Raw genomic sequence first — 24,482 nt, 5'->3', positions numbered from 1 at the left:
CTCAGGTCATGATCTCAGGGTCCTGGGATCAAGCCCCACGTCGGGCTCCCTGCTCAGCGAGGAATCTGCTTCTCCCTCTGCTCATTCTCCCTCTCTCTCTCTCTCTCTCTAGTAAATAAATAAAGAATCTTAAAAAGAGAGAAAAATCAATGAAATGCAAGATATACTTCCCTTAAGAATCTAAGATGGGATAAGCATTTGGGGGTTAGTGTCTGCCCTTTAGGGGATCTCAGTTGGTTCACCCATTCAGAATTCCATTGGGAACTGACTCAGTTTCCTGCTGAGGTTTGCTTCATTGTTCTGACCAAGTCTCAGGCACCTTGCCCCTTTCCATTTCCTACAGTGCCTTTGATGTACAGGGCTTTTGTTTTCTGTCTGCAATTTGAGGTGCTCCACTCCAACTCCACTGCCTGCTGATGCCTCTTTCACGTCGGCTTCCATCATCCCTTCCACTGGGGCTGGCCTCCCTGGCCCCTGAACGTCACCCTCTGTACATCCCCAGTGCTGGCCTCATTCTGCCCTATGTCGGTATCTGCCAACTCGTGTTTCTGTCCCACAAGAGATGGCAAAAACCATATCCTGTTAATTTTTTCTTTTGACTTTCATAACAGCAAATAACAAAACTTTTTATATAATAAATGCTCAGGACATTTGTAGAATTAAATTGGCACTGGTGGGTCATCTTGGGAGATTAACCCATCATGACTGAATGGCTAGTTCTGTGTGATAACTTGGGAAGTGTCCATTGATAATGGAATTTTGGAGTACTTTGTAGACTATAGTACAAGCGAAATCACTACTGGGCTCTTGCTTTGTCATCAGTGATCTAATGCCTAAGGAGAACATTGAATAGATAAAAAATAACTGAACATTAATGGTCTGCTTCAACTCTGCTTTTTACAAACAACAGAAGCTCATATGAGATTTTTAACTAACAGATATGGTATTATAAAGGAAAAATTAAATAAAAAAGAGAAACACAGACCATGAACCACTGCCATTTAATGACCAAAATGCAATTAGGCACAACAGTTTTATGTTAGTGCCCTAAAAATTTATTATGCTTTAATAAACCCCTGGTAAACCTAATTTTGTGCTCCATTTGACATAAACCCCATTGGAAGAACGGAAAGAAATAATACCTTAGGTAAAAATATAAGAGATTTTTGTACCTTTGTCTATATTTTTAAACAGGCATAGTCTTTAGTTTTTAAGTGTAGCAGTTTTACTCACAATATTACCATAAAAACTCAATCAGAAAATTATTAAGTTCATTTGGTCACAAAATACATGACAGAAATATATGCTTTGGTCCCCAAATCTTTTTTGCACCTCTAAATTTATGCTGTGATCTTGAGAACTTCCATATCCTGTAAGTATAGGGTGTGGCTCAGTGAAGAATTAAGAGCATGGATTCTCCAGCTAGATTGCTTGAGGTCAAATCCTTCAAAGGATAGAAGTGGTGCCACTACTTCCTAGCTGATTTTGGACAGATTATTTATACATCCTCTGCCTCTGTGTCCTGAAATAATAATATTACCTACCACAAAGGAGTATTATGAAGATCGAGTTAATATTTGATAAGCATATAGTTCCTGGCACATCGTAATTACTAAATACATGTTTGTGAAATAAAGTGGATAAAGTGTAACTCATATGAATGAGTTACAAGGATTGTGGAGTATCAGGTGTTTGTTTATGATAAGTACATCATTTTTTTTGCATTTTAAACATGATTTAAGATCATTTCATAAGGAAGATAATTTTCACCTGTTTATTCTACTACTTTTGAGAAGATAGTCATCAGAGTCAGGAGGTAGGCATGATAAGATGATATTTTTGTTAAATAATGAAATGTTCCTATTTTAAAAATGCTGTATTACTGGAAGCCCCAGCCAGTATAACCAGGTAAAACAAGACGCACAACAACAAAAACCCCAAACCATAAAAGATACACAGATTAGAAAAGAAGAAATAAAACCATTTCTAGTTTCAACCGACACGATTCTTCATGTAGAAAATCCCAGAACATGTGCAAAAAAAAAAAAAAAAAGCTTCTGGAACAAATAAATGAGCTTGGCAAAGTCTCAGGATAGAAGGTCAACATATAAAAATCAACTATTTTTACAAACTAGCAACAAACAACTGGGATTTGAAATTTAAAAGAATACCATCTATAATAGCATCAAAAAATTGAAACATTTAGGTATAAATCTAACAAAATACATGCAGAAACTGTGTATTGAAAATTATAAAATACTGAGGAAAAAATCAAAGAAGACCTAAATGAATGGAGAGATATACTATATTCATGGATGGAAAGACTCAATACATGAAGATGTCAGTTCTCCCCAGAATGATCTATAGATTTAATACACAGTATCAGTCAAAATCCCAGGAGGATTTTTTTTGTAGCTGTCAACTGATAGCTCTCAGCTATCAATGATTCTAAAACTTATACAGGAAAGCAAATAGAACTAAACACTTTTGAAAACAGAAGAATAGAGTTGGAAGACTCACAGTGCTTAATTTCAATACCTACCATTTATCAAAACTGTAGTATTGGCAAAAGATAGACACATAGATCAATGGAACAGAATAACCCAACTACAGACCCACACAAATGTAGCCAATTGGTGTTTGACAAAGAAGCAGAAGTGATTCAACAGAGAAAGGAGAGTCTTTACAACAAATATGAACCTTGACCCACACCCCATACAACAAATATGAACCTTGACCCACACCCCACATCATTTACAAAGTTTATATTAACATGGATCATAGACCAAAATGTAAAATTTAAAGCTATAAAACTTCTAGAAGAAAACTTTCTCTAGGGAGAAAACTTTTGTGACCTTGGGTTAGGCAATGATTTTTTAAGATACCACACCTAAAACACAATCATAAAAGAAAAAATTGATGCCTTGGACTTAAAGTTAGAAACTTCCGCTTTTCTAAAAATACTGTTAGCAGATTGGAAAGACAGGTCACAAACCCGGAGAAAGTATTTGCAAATCCCCTTATTTGACCAAGGAAAAATATCTAGATGATATAAAGAACACGCAAACCTCGACAATAAGAAAACAAATTCAACAATTTAAGAAATGGGGCACAGACTTTGATCACTTCACCAGAGAAGACAGAAGAGTACATTTTACACCATGGAAATTAAAAAATACATTTAGAAAAGAATTAAGTTTATTAGAACCCATCAGTCATCTGAACCTGAAGTAGAAAAAAGTCTTTTTCTGAGTTGTCGCACTGTATTCAGTATTTTAAAATTATACAATCAAGCATTTTTAATGTTCTATGCAGCATCCAAAAATGGAGCTGTTCCTGCTTAGACGTTCAGACCTGATGAATACACCTTATTTTGCTTGTACCATTTATTTTGAATGTCTAGTTTCTCTCTTCATCCCAATGCCTTCCTTCTGCAGTGCCTTTTTTAATTTTAGCATCAAATCCCAGGAGGCCATTCTCTGGAAATCACCCATTTCCCCTCTTCTTGTGGCGACTTTAATTTAGCTAGTATTTTTCTTTGCATGGCTCTCATTTATATTTTTTGTCAACTACTGTTCTGTTTGGTTTCTTTCGGTCCCATTTTACGCTGTCTCTTGATTTTCAAGCGCTGTGACTGAGAGCGAGCGGTTGGCATTGGTGGGAGGAGGAAGCAGTGTGGGTGCAGGAGGCAGATGGGGCGTGTAGGTGGGATGCAGTGACTCATTTTCTCATGTGTTGATTTTTGATGTAGAAATGTTAAGGACCCCCAAAGAAAACTCTCTCTTTGTGTTATAGAGCCTGTAAGTCATTTTAGCCTTGAAAAAAAAAAATCTTTTGAAGCTCCTTTGACCTGGCTGCTTCTTTCATAACCTCACTAAATCCTCTGTGTCTTCAGCCTCCGTTTGATCTGATTTATGTCTCCTTCACAGAATGTGAATTCTAATCTCACGTTCATTAGTAGACAAGGCCGACTGCATCAAACAGCTTCTCGAGAGTCTGCATTGTTTTTTTGGTGCTGCAGTGTGGTTTTACATTCAGTCACTTGGGTTTTTAGTGTTATTTTTCTTTTATTTTGGTGGGTTCCTAAATTATTAAAGTAATCAAGATTCATAAGAGAAATGGTAAAAAAAAATAGAGAGGGAATAAAGAAAAAAAGTAATACACAGTGCCATTACACAGCTATGATTATGGTTGACATTTTGGTGTACAACTTGCCAGACATTTTTTATTCACATATGTATATTCACATAGAATACATACATTATAATGTATTATATCTTGATTTTTTTTTTACTTTATATACCTTGAGTTTACCTCCATTGCTGAATATTCCTCTACAATATAGTTTTCTTTTTTAAATTATTTTAATTCCAGTGTAGTTAACATGCAGTGTTATGTTAGTTTCAGGTGTACAATATAGGCAACAATATAGTTCTCAATGATGCATAATAAACCACTATTTGAGTCTAACTATGTACCTACCTACCTATCTGCCTACCTACCTAACCATATTCCTATTAATGGATATTTAGGTATTTTCCATTTTTATTGTAAAAAATATATTTCAGTCGACATACTTTCAAGAAACCTGCCACATTTATAGGGATTTTCTTAGGGTAAATTCTTAGGAATGGAGCTATAAGGTCAAAAAGTGCATAACTTTAAGGATTGAGGTCTCCTGGGAAGTTTGAAATTCTCCTTGGCATGCCAGAATTTCTCTGTATCCCCATTGGACATCCTTTAATTTTTTTGACTACTTGTTAGACAAAAAAAAAAAAAAAAAGGCACTTTAGAGTTTGCTTAATGTGCATTTATTAGGGGGTGCCTGGGTGGCTCGTTCGGTAAGCGTCTCCCTTCAGCTCAGGTCCTGGGATCGAGCCCCGCATCGCATCGGGCTCCTTGCTCAGTGGGAAGCCTGCTTCTCCCTCTCCCGCTCCTTCTGCTTGTGTTCCTGCTCTCACTATCTCTCTCTCTCTCAAATAAATAAAAAATCTTTAAAAAAATGTGCATTTATTAGTAGTGAGGTATAGAGTTTTTTGTATATTTACTTACCATTTTAGTTATTCTTTTGCAAGTTTGTCTGCTCATGCCCATAGCCTAATTTTCTATTATAATGTCTTTATGGTTGCTTCTTTATTCTAAACTGACCAATAAGAGATGATTTATAGTGATACTAACCTTTCATCTATCACATATTGCAAATACGTTTAACAAATTAGCATCATCTGTTAAATTTGCTGTAAGGAATGTTAACATTTTCATTGTAATTGTGACTGGAATTGTTTTGCCGTTATATTTTCCAGACACTTACTATAAGTACAAAGGGAGCTCTTGATTTTCATAATAATTTTGCATCTCAACACCTTATTAAATTATATTATTGCTTATAATAGTTATTTAGTTGATTCTATTGGGATTTCTTGGTTGACAACCAAAACATCTGCAAGTAATGATAATTGTGTATTTTATTTTATGGTATTACATCTCCTTACTATGTGAAATCTTATTGCATTATCTGGGATTCTCAGAAAGCCAACTAGTGGTAGGAATAATTGGCTGCCTGTCTTTTTCCTGATTTTCATGGAATACTTATAAACACAAAGTTGGCAGTTGCTGTGAAAAAAAATATATATATATAGTTTTTTTAGAGATTGAGACTGAAAGAGAGCAGGGGGGTGGAGGGGCAGAGGGGGGTAGAGAGAGAGAATCCCAAACAGGCTCCATACCCAGCCTGGAGCCTGGCGTGGGCCGGACCTCACAACCCTGAGATCATGACCTGAACCCAAAATCAGGAGTCAGATGCTCAACTGAGTGAGCTACCCAGGTGCCCCAGACTATATATTATTTTTCATGTTAAAGGAGTGCTCTTCTGTTTTTATTTTGCAATTATTTTTAATAAGAAATGGGTTTTGAATTTTAATTAAAGAACTTGGGGCATCTGTGGAGATGCAATGATTTTTTTTTTCCATTGACCTATTCCCGCATTCCCAAAATAGATTTTAAACCCATGATCTAGTTTTCTTACAGTATAATGCTTGATGTATTTTTTCATTTTTATTTCATGTTTTTGCCCACGTATAAATTGAGTTTGAGACTAACCTATATTTCATTTTTTTGACATTAATGTCAAATATTGGTATCAGGTTTATACTACCTTGGTGTTAGTCATCTCTGACCTTTGGTGGAATTTGTATCTGTGGTTATATTTTCCTTCTCAGTAATAATTTTCTGTACCTTTGCTTTCTTTTTTTCTTGAGTACACTTGCTAGGGACTTGCTGGATATTAATAATAATAATAAATAAATTAGTTATAAAATACAGCTCTGGATTAATTTATAATCATACCTATTTCTTTTTTTATTTTTATTTTTTTAATATTTATTTATTTATTTGGGGGAGGGGGCAGAGGGAGAGGGAGAGAGAGAATCTTAGCAGACCCCACGCTGAGTGTGGAGCTGGTCGTGGGGCTCCATCTCTTGACCCTGAGATCATGACCTGAGCTGAAACCAAGAGTTGGCCACTTAACTGACTGAGCCACCCAGATGGCCCCCTATTTGCTTTCTTAAATCTCATTTTACATTTATCACTTATTGCAGCTTCCTGTGGATCTGCTTCTGTAAACTTAGTTAACTTGTTTTAATGTTGCAATTTAACAGAGAGCATTAGCCCCAGCATCCCACCATTGCAGACTTTGCTTAGTTTCCAGTAATTATATGATCCCCTTCATGTTTAAAAAAATGCAGGTTTGCTGCATTTTCTAAAACCACTTCCGGGTAGAGCTGCAAATTCAAAATTCAGTGTGAGGAGGGAAAATCCCTATCATTTCCTCATTTCCTCTTTGAATACTAAGTCGTTGAAACCAAAATGTGCTTACTGGGCATTATTCAGGTGTCATCTTTTGGGGGCTTTGTTTTCTGTTTGCAGATATTGCTGTGGTGGAGATGAGTGATGCCTTCCGACAGCCGTCCTTGTTTTACCACCTTGGAGTGAGAGAAAGTTTCAGCATGGCCAACAACATCATCCTCTACTGTGATAATAATTCAGACTCTCTGCAGTCACTGAAGGTACCTAACCTGTTTACTAAATATTTACTCTAGGTACCAGGCTTCTAGGGATACCTCTCCGTCTCTCTGACATCCAAAGCAGTATAAGTGGCTTACGTTTGTGAAAGCTTGTTTTTGCCAGTGCAATAGTTATACAACAATTACTAGTGACGTTGTGAGTTTTATCTAGAATTCAGTCTAGAAATTTGCTGATACACAGGTAGGAAAATCTTAGTGTTGAGTTCTGAGCTGCAGTTTGAGTTGCCGTTGAGGAGACTGCGTTACTAGGGAGTCTCCCGTGCACGCTGCCTGCCAGAGAAAGACCTGGAAGTTGCATGAAGTATGGTCAGGCCCCAAGCTGTGTCACCATTGGGGGCTTCATTGGGCACACCTGTCTTCAACTGGAAATCTGCCTCCTACTGAAAGGACTCTGAAAAGACACTCTCCGAATATCACCAGAAAACTGCTATCCTCTTCACTGGGAAATGATTTCAATAACTTAAAAACTTAGGGAAAGGGGAAATAAGAACCTACTGTATCTGTCTACAAAACTCAGCAGGACCCATATCATTCTCTCCAGGATAGGAACATAATGATATGAAGGTATTTCTTCCGTGCAGAAGATTGTCTAAAATGCTTTTGCAATGCAATCATTGTGTGATTCTTTGAAAAGCATCTAACAATTCAGTGAAACTCATGCTGAACCTGATATCATCCATTTCCTTTGTGAAACTTCCATGTGGCTTTATGTGGCTTTTTCTCATCTATATCTTCCTGTTTTCAAATAAAAGCCAACCTTCAGACGTGGAGTCCTAAAATCCAGAGCCATATTTCTAATGGCTTAGTAATTGTTACATGAAGATCTCTAACTCCATGACCATGCAAAAAAAAAAAAAAAGTAATACTTTGCTTTTATCTTAGTGTCTAAAGCTTGTATGGCTTTTTCTGAGAAATCTACATTTACGTTTAGCAAATATATTTACTGCGTGCCAGACAGTAAATGGGCATTGATAGGCTATCCCTTTCCAGAATACTCTGAAATAGTCCCAGGAGATTTGCTACTCTGTCTGAATCTATTTTTTCATCCTGGGGCAATTCTTTAAGCTGCCCCCACTTTATTTTACCTTAGATTTACCACTTTAAGTAATGCATCATAAAGATTTATGATGTTGTATTTTAATTAAACATTTTGCTTTGCTACTATTTACAACATATATTAGCAGTTGATAAAGGAATGAGATTATTTTATATATTCTTTTTATTGTACTATTTTCTTTACATTAAGTATTCTAAGCAGGCAGTGTTGTGTTAGACATTTTTCACTCTACCTTCTTTTTATTCTTCCCCTACTGGTATCTGGTGATTTCATTTATGACTCTCCTTTCCTGGGGAAATTTAAAAAAAATTTTTTAAAACTGAATTAAAATTACACTTGAGAGAATGAGTTGAAGCTAATCTTATCAGAAATTTGTATGGGACAAATACACTGGTTTATTTAATCACTTTTTGTCAGCCTTTGTTTAGCTAAAATATACTCATTTAGCTAAAATATACTCATTTATCTTATACATAATAGCTGCTTGTAACCGAGCACTTACTCTGTACTTTCCCCACATACATTTTCACATTTAATTCTAAAAACATCCCTGTGGGGTATATTATGACCTATTATATCACTCTTTTATAGAACTGCAAACTAAGGTTCAAATAAATTCAATCATTTGCCCTAGTTGATATAACTAGTAAAGCCTAGGTCTGCCTGACTCCAAAGCCCACCCTCCGAACCACTAAACTTTATTTAATTTCTTCTAGTTAGAAGGGTATCCAGGTTTCCCTGTTAAGTGTGTTCATTTATAAAACCCATCAACTGTGTCTGTCTCCCTGAGTTGTTCCATGTGACACCCATCCTTTCTTTTCCCTCCCTCCTTCCATTAACTTAAGCTTTTGCCATTGTTTTTTTTGTTTGTTTGTTTGTTTTGTTTTTTAGCTTGTTCCTAGCCCAAATAAGTGTCTGGCTGCAGAGGACAAAGATCTCTGGGATAAAAAGTATTTTTTTCAGTCTAACAATTTCCCCTGAGCCCTAGAAATTTTTCTGGTCCTCTGCTGTTGAGAAAAGTCTGTGTGTGTGTGTGTGTGTGTGTTTAATTTTATTAATTTCTATTGTCATTCATTATAGGTGTAATCCCTGCCTTCTACCAATAGAAAATAAAATTTTTGTGAAATAAGGCAGAACAAGAGTTATTATACGTAAGATATTCTGTATAGATTAGCCTAATAAAATAAAAATGAAGCATCTCCCTGTTTTCGCAGAACAAAGACAGAATGAGAATGCTATTCTTGTCACATAGCTTCCCTTACATTGATTCTTTGGACATCTAGAACGTATGGCTACACCAGTTTAATTTTCATCTGCTGCTCTTTGTTGAAGACAGCAGTTTCTCTTTGGCAGCAAATTCTCTGGACGAAATTATAGGAAAAAACTTTTAAGTTTCACCTCCTAAAAAATAATTGATAGGAACCATAAAAGTACCTGAAAGCTATGTCTGAGTTTTCATATGAAAGGATATTGAGAATCTAATCAAATCACGTACTTGTAATAAGCTTTGTATCCATCTGAAATCACAAGTAATATCTTAGAAGAATGAAATATTTCTCTTTTTTTTCAAAGAAAGATTATTGCACATTGAGAAAGACAAGTTGATATTTTTCCCCTTAGCATTTTAACAACGCAATGTTCACAGTTTTCTTTAAATAAATATCATGACAACTTCTTAGGTGCCTGTCAATGAGACTCTATGCTAAGACTTACATTTGCTTGAAAATAAGAAATGGCTGAAACTTTTTTTTTCAGATTAACTTCATGCATTACAGAAATGATCAGACCTCCAGCTGGGGTCTCTCAGGAAATGGGAGAGTTAAGTCTGGACACTACTGACCAATGAGATGCGCAAAATGCATCTAACATCAGAAAGGACTTGAGGGAAATGAACGGCCGTTGTGTAGAGTGTGGAAATTATTTTAATGAGCCATTTCTTCTATCATCAGAAATTCCTGTTTAACAAAACAGCTCTCAGCTCCAATTCTTGAGATTCTTCCCCCGTTTTCCCTTCTTCAGCTCCCTCTCTTCCTTTTAGGCCACTCCCCACTCACTTTATACAATGCTACTTATAAAAACAAAGCAAAACAAAACAAGGAAATACCACTGGGCACCATCAGATAGTCAACAGTTAAAAGCCCTTCTAATGCCCATGCCGAGGCTGTGGAGGGTGGGAAACAGGCAGTGCTGGTGGGAGGGGATATTGGCACTACTTCCAAAGAGCAATTTGGCAACACCTAATATTATCAGATGAGCAGGGCACCAAGACTCAGCAACGCTGTCTCTGGATGTGTACTGCACACAGAGTCTCTGGCGTGCAGAAGGAGATCTAATCAACAATGTTATACTGACATTGTTTGTAATAACCCCTCCCCCAAAAGAATTGTTAAATACCTATCAACGAGAGAATGAACAAATACCTCCTGGTATAATCATTTGGTGGACTATTAGAGAGCGCTTAACGTGAGTTAACTAGAGCTTTATGTGTCACTCTCGATACATCTCAAGAACAGTGTTGAGAGCAAAAACAAATTACAGAAGCATGTGTGTGGTATGATACCATCCGTGCAAAATCTAATCACATGCAAGACAGTGCTTTTATACCTATTTGTGTTATAAAAGATTGACGTACGCATGGGAATTACAAACAACAAATTCAGAATAGTTATCTCTTCGGGGGATAGGCATAGAATAGAACCGGGGGTGGGAGAAGGACAGGAGTCTTCAAGTTTACCTGTAATATTGAATTTCTAAGTCAAGGTGGTATATACATGGGTGTGTGATAATTTCTATACTTTTAATATAGTTGAAATATTTCACAATTAATTCTTTTTTTAAGGAAGAAGTCTGTGATACTTTGTTATTTCCTGTGTCTATCAGGATAATTTACACACATTTCGGGCATTTGAATGCCCAAATCGTTTTTAATTTCTTTTTCCTAATGTTCTGTGATTAAAAAGGCTCAGATGCGTTTGGATCTTTCTGCACCAAGATGGGCTTTATTCCATTTTACCTACTACAGAATAAAAATATCTTAGAGATTGATATGCATATCAGTTAGTGGTGACAGAGCTTGTGTTGAAAAGGAATGATTATGTGAGATTATTCCCTTTTCAAGAAATTTAGTTGTATTTTTCTCCTTAATCATGACTTGAAAAGTTATTTTACAGATGGGATTTTCCTTAGTAGACTGTTCTCTGCAGTAATCTGTCTACATGCTTAATCCTTCACTATCTCACTGAGTATCTCACACACGTATATGATGGTGGAACTTCTTACTCTGCCTCAATGCATCTAGTATTTTCTAGATTGGGATCTGACTAGCATGAAATCATGGGTGCACAAACCAGAATTTGTAACACCATCACTAAAATAGCCCTTTAAGAATCATCAATTTTTAACAGTATGGCAGTTCCTCAAAAAATTAAAAATAGAATTACCATATGATCCAGAATTTCACTTCTGGACATATACCCAAAAGAACTGAAAGCAGGCTCTCAAAGAGATATTTGTTCACCCATGTCCCTAGTAGCATTATTCACAATAGCCAAAAGGTAGAAGGAACCTAAATGTCCATCAATAAATGAGTGGATAAAACAAAATGGTATATATGCACAATGGAATATTATTTAGCCTTAAAAAGGAAGGAAATTCTGACACATGCTACAACATGGATGAAACTTGAGAACTATCATAGTTGCTCATTCAAACAGTTCTGTGGTACTTACGATCCTTTATCTGCAGGTGCAGAGGGATCCAATCTCCTTTAGAACTTATTGTGAGAAATTGGATATTAAGTCTGTTTTTCTGATACTTACTCATTTCTACTTGAAGCAAATTGTGATAGTTTTGAAAACAGTAGTGATGTCCTTGTTGTCCATTTCAGTGATTGTGCCAGTTTCCAGTAAACTGATGAAGACGTGAGGGTAATTTTTGGTATAAATATTTCAAACCTAAATTGAATTTTTACTTGTATCTAGTGAATCCACTCCGATTCCATAGTGTTCTTAAACCCATCATTTTTTTCCCCTCTTACACCCCCAATTCCTTTTCTTAAAGTTTTACCTCCCTTATCAAAGTTAATTACTAGGAGAAATTTAGTTTTTGTTCGAATTGTGTATGAAATCAACATTTGTATTTTTCCAATGGTTTATGATTTTTTTTAGTTTAACAGTGAATTTGTCTTGGATTCTTTTCAGCACTTTTTAATAGCACCCACTTAGCCAGTAGTATAAGTTACATACTCAGTAAATGTTAGGGAAAGAGTCATTCAAAAATACGACCCTATAAAGTAGTTTAACAATTTAGTAGTGGACCGGAAACATTGACCCTGTGTCCTCTTAATACGAAGTGCTACCTCTGGACATTCCTGCAAGCATCCTGCTAACTTGATAACTGACCATTGATTTGTAAACCTGGGCACTCTGTCCTGTCTCTGGTGCAACATAGCCCTCACACACACTTGTTATTTCATGGAGAGATCTTTCTTTCTGTTGGGAGAGGAAACAGTCTTGTTTCTTTATTTTACTTCTAGGAATGACCTACCTTTTCTCTGAGCTATAGTCATTCCACGTCAAATTGTAGCGGGGAGTGGTTTGGGGAAGGAGCAGATGAGTAGCACATGTGAGCACTGCTTCCTCAAGATTTTCTCTGAGATCTTGAATTGACAAACTAGACACATGGTTTATTTAGCACAAGTTGATTTCCCAGTTGTAGAGTCCATCCCTGAGGTTTTGGAAAGGGCTGGAGACTGGAGAACCCAGTTTTCTTTCATGTCAGTTAGCAATATCACATCTACTAAGGAATTTTCTGTATACTGGATAGAGTATGCCTTTGCTCTCCTTTCTCATTCCTCCGTTATCCTCCCCACCTCCGCCCAACATTTCTAGTGTCTGGTTACCATTTTGTCAAAGAAAGAAAGGAAGTCTGTGCTACACTGTCATCGTACCATAAGTTGGCACCAGGTATTTTCTTCATCGGTAGAGACTTTCATCATAGGCCCATGAGTTAGAATACGTTAAAGAGCAAGAAGGAATAATTCTGCACACAGAAAATAAGAGTCTAAAAGCCTCCTGACTCCCACCCAAAGGGGGCAAGGCTTATCTGAATTCTGTTCCCTTTTGTTCATTATAAATAAATGATCCTTCTGTGCAAGTTGATCTCTGTGGCACTGTAACACATCATCCAACTTAGGTCATTTTAGAATGCATCCTTGAAATTTTTACTGAAATTTATGTGAAAAATGTGATTTACTGTACAGAAATCCATAGTACCTCTAGCTATACAACAAGGTTTTGTTGTTGTTGTTTTAAGAAATACCTGCGTTTGGGGGGCGCCTGGGTGGCTCAGTTGGTTAAGCGACTGCCTTCGGCTCAGGTCATGATCCTGGTGTCCAGGGATCAAGTCCCGCATCGGGCTCCCTGCTCGGCGGGGAGTCTGCTTCTCCCTCTCCCACTCCCCCTGCTTGTGTTCCCTCTCTCGCTGTGTCTCTGTCAAATAAATAAATAAAATCTTTAAAAAATAATAAAAAAAATAAAATAAATAAAATAAAACTCAGAGGGAAGGACGAGAGAGTCTAGAATTTCTTGTAGGATTACTTTCCAGCTTTGGTATAAGTTAACTTGACTTTTGGTAGGTTGTTTTAATTAACCGTTGCTCATATCAAGAGCAGGATGTGTTCTCACCCCTCGTCACTAAACAATACGGGTTTATACAGTGTCTCTAGATCTGGTTAAATAGGAACCGCGTTGGGGTTGTTTGCCTTGATAATATTAAGACTCATACTGTGTATGTCTTTAAAATGCTTAAAGTACTTTCATAAGCTTATTTCAATTGTTCTTTAAAAACAGTCCAAGGAGATAGACAAGTTAGGTACTTACTACATGGACGAGGCAGATAAAAGATACTTCCTTTACAGATAAGAAATAAACCCAGGGCGCCTGGGTGGCTCAGTTGGTTAAGCGACTGCCTTCGGCTCAGGTCATGATCCTGGAGTCCTGGGATCGAGTCCCGCATCGGGCTCCCTGCTCGGCGGGGAGTCTGCTCCTCCCTCTCCCGCTCCCCTCTCTTGCACTCTCTCTCTCACTCTCTGTCAAATAAATAAAATCTTTAAAAAAAAAAAAAAAAGAAAGAAACCCAGGGAGATACAGTGACGCAGAGGCACACACAGTTAGTGTTGAAACAGGGCGAGCCCCATGTTGTCTGACTTGTCATCGCACATACTTCTAAGTCTGCACACAGATTTCATGTCCTATAAAAATAGAATTTTCTGGATTCTTATTAGATCATCAAGGGTTTTTTTTTTTTAACTTGAGCCTTTGTACAAGCATAACGTGTAAGCACAAGTATAATGTATTCCCTAACTGCTTTGATGGGCCAGCTCTCTTCCTGAACTGGCTCGGCTTTATTTTAGCAGCGTGCTTGAGGGTAAGGATGAGCCCCACCTCCTCAGTGAGGCCCGGGGTGTTCACAAAACAGCCCCTCGAATGTTTCCTAGTCTTGTTTCGAAGTTTTGAAATTAGGTAAGAGGATGGAACTGGGGAGCGTAAGAAATATTCCTCTTTTACCCAACTTTGGTGGAAAACTTGCCCAGTTCCCCTTGGACAGGAAGAGGGATCAGAAGGGAGGACCCAGAAGGTCACCAGCTGGGGGCCGTGTTCTTCCATGGTCAGGAACTCCCAGCCTGCTCCTTTTCTTTCAGGAAACTGAGATCCTGCTTGCTAGCTCTGCTTCTCCCAGCCTGAATCAATTTAACTTGGCAACCCCACGCCAGCTGTTCCCACTTCCTTCGCCTGGCTGTAACTGCTTAAATCCTAGGCACAAACACTTTCCAGTTGTGGAGCTACTCCATTTATTTATCCTTAAAATGACCTCTGCGAAGTTATATTGTCCCAAATAGCGATCAGAAGTTGTCTCTGTCTCACCTTGCAAAGAGACCTAGATTAGATTGTCTCTTTTGTCTTCATTCCCTCTTTGGTTATTAAAGGGTACTGGAGAATGGAGAAAAAAACATTTCTGGGTGTTTCTGGTATAGGCAGGGGTTACGCTGACCAGATGGCCCCTAAAGACTTCAGACAAGTCTGAAGTTGCAGTGAGGTAATGCATCCTCAAAACATTTCACTGGGAAGGAACTGGAGTTTATTTTATTGTCTTATTTTGAGGCACTTTAGTTGAGAAGTTTCAATGTAGTGATGTGAAATACAGCAGTTGTGTCTTAAATTTGATACCCCTTCCTCCTTTTTTTTCTCCTTCAGTGTGTTTAGTAGACGTTAAACATTCACTATTCTGCCTGAGTAGGGAGATACCTTGAGAGGTCTTGTTTGCTATTTATTGTACTGAGTTAAAACGCACAAATTGTCCTTTTTTTTCTTCCGAGTGGATGTGTCATGTAAGGTTACATCATAAACTGTGAGTAAACTCTGTCTCCTTCAAGAGAATAACTTATATTCATTTAGCCTCTATAAAACATAAGCAACAGTTAATAAGAATTCAGTAGATCCCAGGATTTTTTTTTTTCGTTTAACAGTGAATTTTTATTGGATTCTTTTCAGTACTTCTAAATAGTAGCTAACTTAGTAGCATAAGTTACATGCTCAGTAAATGTTAGGGAAAGAGTCATTTGAAAATATGACCCTGTAAAGTAGTTTAACAATTTAGTAGTGAACCAGAAGCAATGAACCTGCGCCCTTTTAATAAAAAGTGCTGCCTCTGGACATTCCTGCAAGCATCCTCCTTACTTGCTAACTGACCATTGATGTGTCAACCATGGCACTCTGTCCTGTCTCTGGTGCAACATAGCCCTCATACACACTTCTTATTATTTCCCGGAGGGATTTTTCATGGGAATGATTTTAATACAGTTTCCTAATTTGTTATATTGCAAAATGAAATGAAAGCAAAGAAGACATGTAAGAGGCTTGTTATTCCAATGAGCCATTCTTCAGGAAGATGTAGCATATTGGTTCTAAGCCAACAGCAGCTTATTTTCTGCAGGGCCAAGCAGAGGGAGCCTTGAGCCTGCTCAGTGTTCCCCACTGCTCCCTTTATTATTACCTCCATTTCTGGGCCCGGTGCACCAAGAGAGAGGTGCTGGTAGAGTAGCTCCTGCACTGGGCATGAGAGCATCTCCCCTTCCTGTGGCACAAGGACAGTGCTCACTGTGATAGGCCTTTAGCCAGAAGCAAATGCTAGAACACAGAGTTGGAAGAGACGGACAGTCACTCAACCCAACTCTTAGTGTGTTATATTAGAGAGAGGAGAAATGACAGAGCCAGGACTTACACATTTCTACTGTGATTCATAGCCCAATATTTTATACTTTCATTAACTTATTCATTTAGTCATGCTTTTATTGAGTACCTACCCTATGCCATTTGACTTACTAAGCAACCAGTGGGGTATGAAGATGAATAAAAGACCTGAGATGCTCAGGATGTAGGATGGGAGAATCCTATGATGACGCATCTGCAGTTGGTACCTCTGTTGTTGTCATGGAGGTCTGAACAAGGGGTAATGGTGGCAGAAATAAGGACATCATCTACTTCTATTGGGAAGATTGGTGTCATTGAAGGCACCTTCGCAGAGAACGGACTTCTTATGCAGTGCACAGAGGATATTGTGCAGTAGAGGAAGAAGAGAAGGACATTCCCTTGTTACTTGGAGGGAGGAGAGGGGGGTGTTACTATCACAAGAGAGCAGTGTCCGAAAGACTATGGTTTACTTCTCTGAAGAGATGCTCCGTAAATCAAGTTTGGAAAATTCTGCATACTGTGTTACTGGTTTTGTGATTATCCAGCATTGTTGTATTTATTTTTTCATGAATGATTGTGTGTGTGTGTATGTGTGTGAGAGAGAGAGAGAGAGAGAGAGAGAGAGTCAGGGAAGGGGGATGGAGAAAGAGAGATGCACTACCTATGAAATACCTGTAGGAAAAGCTGCTTTGACTCTTCCTCCACAATGTCACTCATTCGTCTCTTGATTTCTGTGCCCTGGGCATCACTATTGTCCAAGCCCTTATTTTGACGTCCCTGAACTTTTGCAGTGCCACCTAAATGGTCTTTTCCCTCCAATACTAAATACCACTGTCGAATTAGTATTTTTTTAAACTTTAACAAGATTTACCTTTTATGTATTTGTCTTTCTTGGGTAACATATTTACCTGATACAAAAATTTAGAAGTGCAAAAGGATATATAGTGAAAAGTCATTCTCTCATCTTTGTCCCCCATCCAGCCAGCTCCCCCTCCACTGGCAACCACTATTGTTAGATTCTTGAATATTCTTCTAGAGAGATTTTATGAATGTACAAATTAGAATTTTCTTTTTCTCCCCTTGATACATAAATAGGAGCATAGGTTAAAAACCATTCTGTACTTTGATTTTTTTTCACTTAGTTGGCTTAGTGTATCCTGGAGATTTTTCCATATCGCTGCATGAAGAACTTCCTCGTTCTTTGTTCAGCTGCATTGTATTCCATTGACTGGATGTACCATAGTTTATTCAACCAGTTTCTAGCTGATAGACATTGATGGTGTTCCTAGCCTTTGCTGTTACGGTGTCCCAATGTGTGCAGATACTTCTTTATGTATATTGTTCACCTTAAAAAACAGTGTGACTGCCAATTACTCACAAAACAAAGTATTTTGGCATTCAGGGCCTTCTCCAATAAGGCCCCAAATAACTTTCTAATACTGTTGGTACATGCCGAAATCAACTTTCTTCTTAGTCTAATGATTAAACTCAAGATCTTCTTCAAATACCTCTTTAACTCTCTCTTTATACTTCGCAAAATGAACTAAATGAACTGTCTTCTCTAGCCCCTGATAAAAATATATGTTATTCCCTGAAGGGGCCTTTGCTGTTCTGGGTCCTCTAACTTGGATCTCCACCTTCCTGCTTTGCCTTTGGAAGTTGTCTGTCTTCCTTGGCTCATCTTGAGTTCCACCTTCTCTGCTGATCTTCCCAGGCTTCCTTACTTCTTAGTAACATCCTCTTTCTCTCGGAAACACAAGACCTTACTGTAGTATAACTCTTTTGATTTACCATGTGTGTACATATATGCATGTGGACCCAGGCATGAACTGTTTCTTTGTAAATGTGTATGTGTCCTTTTTTTTTCCTTTTGTGAAGTATTGAAGGGCCTCTTGTACTATTTTATATATATCATTATGGCTTTCAAAATTACCCAGCACCATTCCTTCCTCTATAGCTTTTTATTTACTCATCTGCTATCCTTAAAACATTCAAAAATCCTATATACTGCTCTAAGCCAATGACCTTGTCAGTTCCCCTTTGCCCCCATGTTGATCTTGGGATGAAGAATGATGGTCAGTTGACTGGACTTTGAATTGTTCCTCTGTTCATGCCTTACCTCACCAGATCTGGCTCTTCTTCTTAGCCAGATGGACCCACCCTTGAGGCACCACAAAAGCCTACATTCCCTGTTCCATGACAACATACATGCCATCATTTCCAAAATTCTGTCCATTTCTCTTTCTAAATCATGATTCCCCAACCTCAGTGAAGCCTTTATGCCATAGGCTTTTCCAGATTGTCTCTTCCATGCCTCTACTCATTTAAACATCCAGAAATAATGATAATGAGAGCTAGCTTTATCAAGAGCTTTTTATGCACCTGACACAGTATAGCTACATTATTTGCATGAACTCACTCCTCACAACCTAGAAGATAGGGAAACTGCCTTCAGTGTATTTCTCACATTCCACTTTTTGTTGAACAATACGTAAATTATATTTGTGACTATTTATTGTCAGATGATCTTACGTATGTGTTGGGTTTGCCCACTCTGATAAGTAGCCAATACCCTTTATTTCCCAGGAGACAGCATGTGCATGGTCTCCTCCCAGAGTTTGAGTGATATTGTACATCAGAAAACTGAATTTCTTTTAGCCTTTTCCTAAAAAGATCATGGCTAATAATTCTGTGCATACATACTCTGCAAGAATGATTTTTAGATTATTCAGCTTTTGGATTTTATATGTTTGTACCGTTTCCTTTAAACCATTGAGAATCCTCTTATGTTCTTTCATTTCCATCAGATTGTCAATTTCTCCAATACAGGAATTTATGGTATACTCCCTGAAATTTCTGATTGCTAATAAAATTGTTAATACACATTTTCCTACATCAAATAGTTTAATTAAATATTGAATTAATTTTGTATTAACTTCTGCTTTTCTTCTTTTCTCATTTTTCAGGAAATCATTTGCCAGAAGAATACTGTGAGTATTTTCCTTAATTCTTCCAGAAATTTTTTATCTTTTCTGTTCCACCAACTAATCTCTGGCCTTTTTTTTATCTCCACAAATTGTTAATTTCTCTGTTTTCCCTTTGCAGAGTTTCTGATGTATCCATATAAATATGGTTATTTTATCAAAACATTTCTTTAAAAGGAAACTTTTTACAGTAGTGGGAGATGACACTGATGCCTGTTTATTGCATATATACTTATAGTTTGGAGAAAAGTGTTTCCATAGTATATCCAATTTTGTGTAATTCTGAGTGGCACTTAGGCAGCATATATATACACACACTGCATATATGTATATGTGTGTGTTTATACACGTTTATATCTACATACACACTATATAACACAAATACACACGTATGTACACAGATGTATACAGATGCATAGATATCTATTATCTATTTATCTATACAGATTGATTTAAGTTCCTGAGTCTTGTAGTCTGCCTTTGAGACCACACCACAGAATTCCTACCTTCCACGCAATAGTAAACAAAAGTTAAAAAGTGATAAAAATAAATTTCAAATTTTAAAAATGCATGAAGAAAAACTACACAATTTATATCTAAGGGAACCAGCCTTGTTATGTTAGTGGTTGTATTTTTCATTTGGAAAATAAACCAGTATTTAAAGAATGTATCTTTGCAACTTACAGTGAAAATAATATCCTACATAAAGATCTGCCCCTGAATTGATTTAAGATGATAAGATTAAAAATACAATTGTAGTTTTTCCTTAGACCAGAAAGTTTAAAACTTACTGTTATGAATGTACCAAGTCAGAGACTCATTGCAACATAAATAAAGTTGTCATTATGCACTTTTATTCCTCACATCTCTGCAGGAAGTGAGCAATTATTGCTTCAGACATCTATTTCGTGTAACAGTTTTATTAAACAAATACTGATCGAACATGTATTGTGTGCCAGGCTTTGGGCTTGGTGCCACAGGGATTCACTATGGCAGTTGAAAATGGAGGCAGCCAGATTCGTAACTGCTCCGGGAGACAGCAAATGACTAGTGCCAGAGTCTAGTTCGGGGAGAAGGTCGGTAAGCAGATCAGCGAAGACACATGTTAGAAAATTAACTCAAGGCAATGTGCTGAAGAGCGGGTGGCCATATACCAAGTAGTCACAGAAGGTCTTTGAGAGGAGGTGGCCTTTACCGGAGACCTGGTAAGAAAGAGCTAATCATGACCACTGGCAGGTCAGACATGTGGAGAAGCAGGGTTATAAGGTTTCCGAGTATTGCCCATGACGAACAGGTCACCTGTTGGCTTGAGTAAGCTCCTGGGCTTCAGGGGCTGGGTGTCCTTCTCAAGAGCTGAGGGTTTTGAGCCGATACTTCAATATGTTTGAATGCTGAGCACATTTCTTCCCAGAAACTTAATTCATTTTCCACACACATACATTTATGTTCATCTTTATGTAGCTTTTAAAAATTGAAAAACAGAATCAGCATTATTTTTTTTACATAAAGATCATAGAATAGGACTAGGTTTTGAACTGCAGATTTTTACAGCCAGGAACACAGACATGGGCCAGAGAGACCGCTGTTGTTATTTTATGAGCATGCCTCAGTGTTTTGAAGAGTGTATCTTCAAAGAAGATGTGGTCTTTCTTTTTCAAGAAGCAGGCTTAAATATTTTAGAATTAGTACCTTATTAATAAAAGGCAGTTATTCCGCCCAAGGTGTTTGTTCTTGATCACACGGTGTTTTCTTTATTAATTTGCTTTGGATTATCAGTTGTTTCAAACTATGGGTACAACAGCAATCTATCAACAGAAATTGCAGTAGTAAGATTCCTGAGGTATGAGTGAGCCAACCTGGGAGATAAATAGTCTAGTTTTCATCATTCTGAAAAAAAGTGCTTTTCTCAGCAGTTGGTTTCTTTAAAAACAAAACAGCAACAAATAAAAAAACAGTGTCACAAGCAACCCTCACACTTTCTCCCCACTGCACGCTCACAGGGGTCTTAGCTCACGCCTAGGAGCATCCATGTGGCTCCTGAAGCTTCATCACTTCCCCAACAATGGGGAATTGGCAAAAAATATATTTATTGCCTTAGAAACATAGGAAAGAGACTCCAAAAAGTGCAGTGAGGCCAGGAACTTAGGAAGACCTTAGCATGTTGGTTATTTTCTGTGAGGACTCTGAAGCCTTATTCCATGGGGTTTGAAGGAGACGGTTGCAGGAATCCATTTTTCTCTGCTGTTGGCATGACTCTCATTTTTCTGTCTTTACCTCTCCCCTGCTACTGTACACCCAGACATCTGAGAGTCATCCTCTCCCAGAATTAGTTTTATACAGATGCATTTTTCCCTGATGCCCAGTATTTCAATAGTTATGTATCCTATTTCATGTCTTAGACACAATGACATGTGTTATTGTGTCATTAAGACTTCTGAGGATACAGAACTTTATCCAGCAGCAGCAGAATACTATTTCAAAATGCTAATAGTGCTTTTCTGGTTTATTGGCTTTTCATCTATTTGTTCTAACTTTTGACTTGGAAGATTCAGAGCATTTTCTTTTTGAATTTTGAGTTATAGTACTTATCTAAGACAGGGGTATTTGATTCCTTTGCTCTTTTTTAACCCACTCATAGTTAAAGCTCTAGAAGCTTTGGGAAGCAACCTCTGGTACACTCGCCTTTCTTTTCTGCTCAGGCGATAGATCAGGTAAAAGGATCAAACTGGTGGACATGCTGTGGGATCTCGGAAACATTTTAGAAGCAGGATATGTTTATTTTTCCTCTTCCTGACTAGCTTTCCAAATTATTATTTCATGAAGGAGAACTTAAGAAAGGAACAATTTCATGTGCTTGAAAAATCAAATCTCAACCTCTGGAAGTTCTTCTCCTACTTTAAATGGAAGTCAGGTCCAGTTTCTGCCTCACTACCTGACATACAACAAGTACCTTAAAGAATATTGAATAAGTAATTCATTCTGGCCGTAAAGGCATATATCAGTTCTCGTGTGTTTGCTATGAGGCAGTAGCTTGAGTTCCACAAAAGTGACCTGAGGCGAAGTGTTGGTGTGTCAGCCTATAGAGGCCACTGGGGAGGGTGCTGAGCCCTCTAACAATAATGGGCATACCCTCTAGAGAAGAGTCCCTGGGCTGGAGTCCCAAACACATCACAGACCAGCTGCATGACCTTATCTGAGCCTTGTCTGAATCCTCACCTATAACGGAGACAACAGTACTCCCTGCTCAGCGGGGAGCCTGCTTCTCCCTCTGCCTCTGCCCCTCCCCCTGCTTGTGCTCTCTCTCTCAAATAAATAAATAAAGTCTTTGAAAAAAAAAACAACAGAGACAGCAGTACCTTCTTCGGTGGGTTATTGGGAACGCATGGCCATTCATTCTTGGCACATGGCAAGTGTGAGTCAATGTTTGCTCTCATTGGTTTTGTTCTAAGGGGAAGCGAAGTGATGTATTGTTCCCCATAATGCTGAAATGGCTAGGATCCGTAATCTAGGCTCGCTGTGCTCCCTAAAACAGTGATAGGGTTTCCCACTTTTCTCATTTTACTTTTCAGCCCTCTGCCTTTTTTTCTTTTTCCTTCTCTATGGTTTTTCTCTTAGAGGTCTCTCATGTTTCCTTAGATTCAACCATACCAAATGCTTCCCAGGTCTGTACTTTCGTTGGAAACTCTTTTATGTTCCAATCACATATTTCCAGCTTTCTTCTGGACATTCTGACTTTCAGTGTCCTGCCCTCCTTAAATCTCAGCCTTTTTAATAGTGAACATTTCACGCTTCCCACCCCAACTCAGGTTTCAACCTCTTGCAGTTCCTCTCATATATTAACTGGAAGTCAGGTTCTGTGTGTGATTTGTTATCTGATATATAACAAGTGCCCTCAACTGTAATAAACAATGAAGTCTGCTTCTGCTTTCTGAATTTTTGCTTTTTTGCTAATGATACCACTCTTTTTAGGTAACCCCATTTAAGACTGTGATTATGTTTTCTTTCGTGCTCTGAATCCTTCCATGATTCTCACTGCCCAGTACGTACAGTTTAAAATCCTGAGTTTTGCATTCACATCCCTTGCCTGAGCTCTAAGATTCAGTCAGACTGACTTACTCAGGGATGTCCAGTCCAATTTCCTCTTTCTTCTTCCCAGCTCAACTTTTGCTTGCACTAGTGTTCCCTCACCTGGCATCACCGGGAATCTATAGTAGGTCAGGATGAGTGAGTGGAGAGTGGCATGGGCCGAGGCCAGAGAGAGAAGCAGGATTTGGGTTCTCAGTCCCTTGTAGGCCACTGGGACATGTCTTATCTTCATCCCAGGAGCAAGGAGGGGAGCCTTATGCAGCTGAGGGAAGTGATCTGATAATAGGTTGTTAAAAGGTCATTTTAAGTGATGAATCACTAACTTCACCTGAAACCAGTTTTACCATGTATGTTCACTAACTAGAATTTAAATAAAAGCTTGAAATCAGAAAGAAAAAGAAAGATCACTTTGACAGCTGGGTAGAGAATAGATTGGGGGGTGGGAGTGGAAGCAGGGAAACCAACTGAAGGCCAGTGACGGTGGCTTAGCCTGGATATGTTGGTGGCCTCATCTTCCACACGGGCAGAGAAGGTGGAGGGAAATGGACAAATAAGAGATTTATTTTGGAGGTAGAACAGACCGGATTTCGATAGGATATGGGTAGTGAAGGAAATGGGAGCCTCAAGGAAAACTTCTGGGTCTCTAGTTTTAGTAACTAGAAGGCTAATGGAGCCATGACCATGACGGAGCGGCCTGGAGGGAGCAGCTTTGTTTCAGCATCACTCACAGCAGAGCCTGTCAGGTGCGGAGCTCTTAAACGTTAGCTCTTATTCTTGTCATGTATTTATACTGTGTCTCTGTGATTAAATTTTAAATTCCCCGAAGGCTGAAGGCTATGTTTTTAAAACTACTCTATTTTTCCTGCAGCATACATATATCATAATGCCTTAGCCATGAGAGATGATGAATAAATATTTAATTGACTGACAAAAGCTATGCCATACTGGGATTTTTTGGGTTTTGTTTTTTTGCATCATCTGTAAGTCCTAATTATTTGCAATAAGCAATTAAAGAAATTGGAGA

The 24,482-nt window shown here is 38.1% G+C and overlaps 1 protein-coding gene across 2 annotated transcripts in view; it reads left to right on the top strand.

The window, feature by feature from the left end:
- Positions 1–24,482, top strand: part of MAP3K5 (mitogen-activated protein kinase kinase kinase 5) — a 194,524-nt gene that overhangs the window by 49,146 nt on the left and 120,896 nt on the right. Inside the window, exons 2-3 of one of the 2 annotated variants that reach the window (XM_045865609.2) lie at positions 6,925–7,064; positions 19,355–19,378. In XM_045865609.2, the coding sequence (XP_045721565.1) occupies positions 6,925–7,064; positions 19,355–19,378 (164 nt within the window). The remainder of the gene's footprint in view (positions 1–6,924; positions 7,065–19,354; positions 19,379–24,482) is intronic. The other variant, XM_064598140.1, reaches the window with a different exon arrangement.

The sequence above is a fragment of the Mirounga angustirostris genome, unplaced genomic scaffold, assembly GCF_029215605.1.
Source record: "Mirounga angustirostris isolate CCGP_5_RB_7025 unplaced genomic scaffold, mMirAng1.0.hap1 SCAF_8, whole genome shotgun sequence".
NCBI classification, from domain to species: Eukaryota; Metazoa; Chordata; class Mammalia; order Carnivora; family Phocidae; genus Mirounga; species Mirounga angustirostris.
The sequence above is the reverse complement of the archived record's forward strand: the minus strand, read 5'-3'. Positions and strand labels throughout refer to the sequence as shown.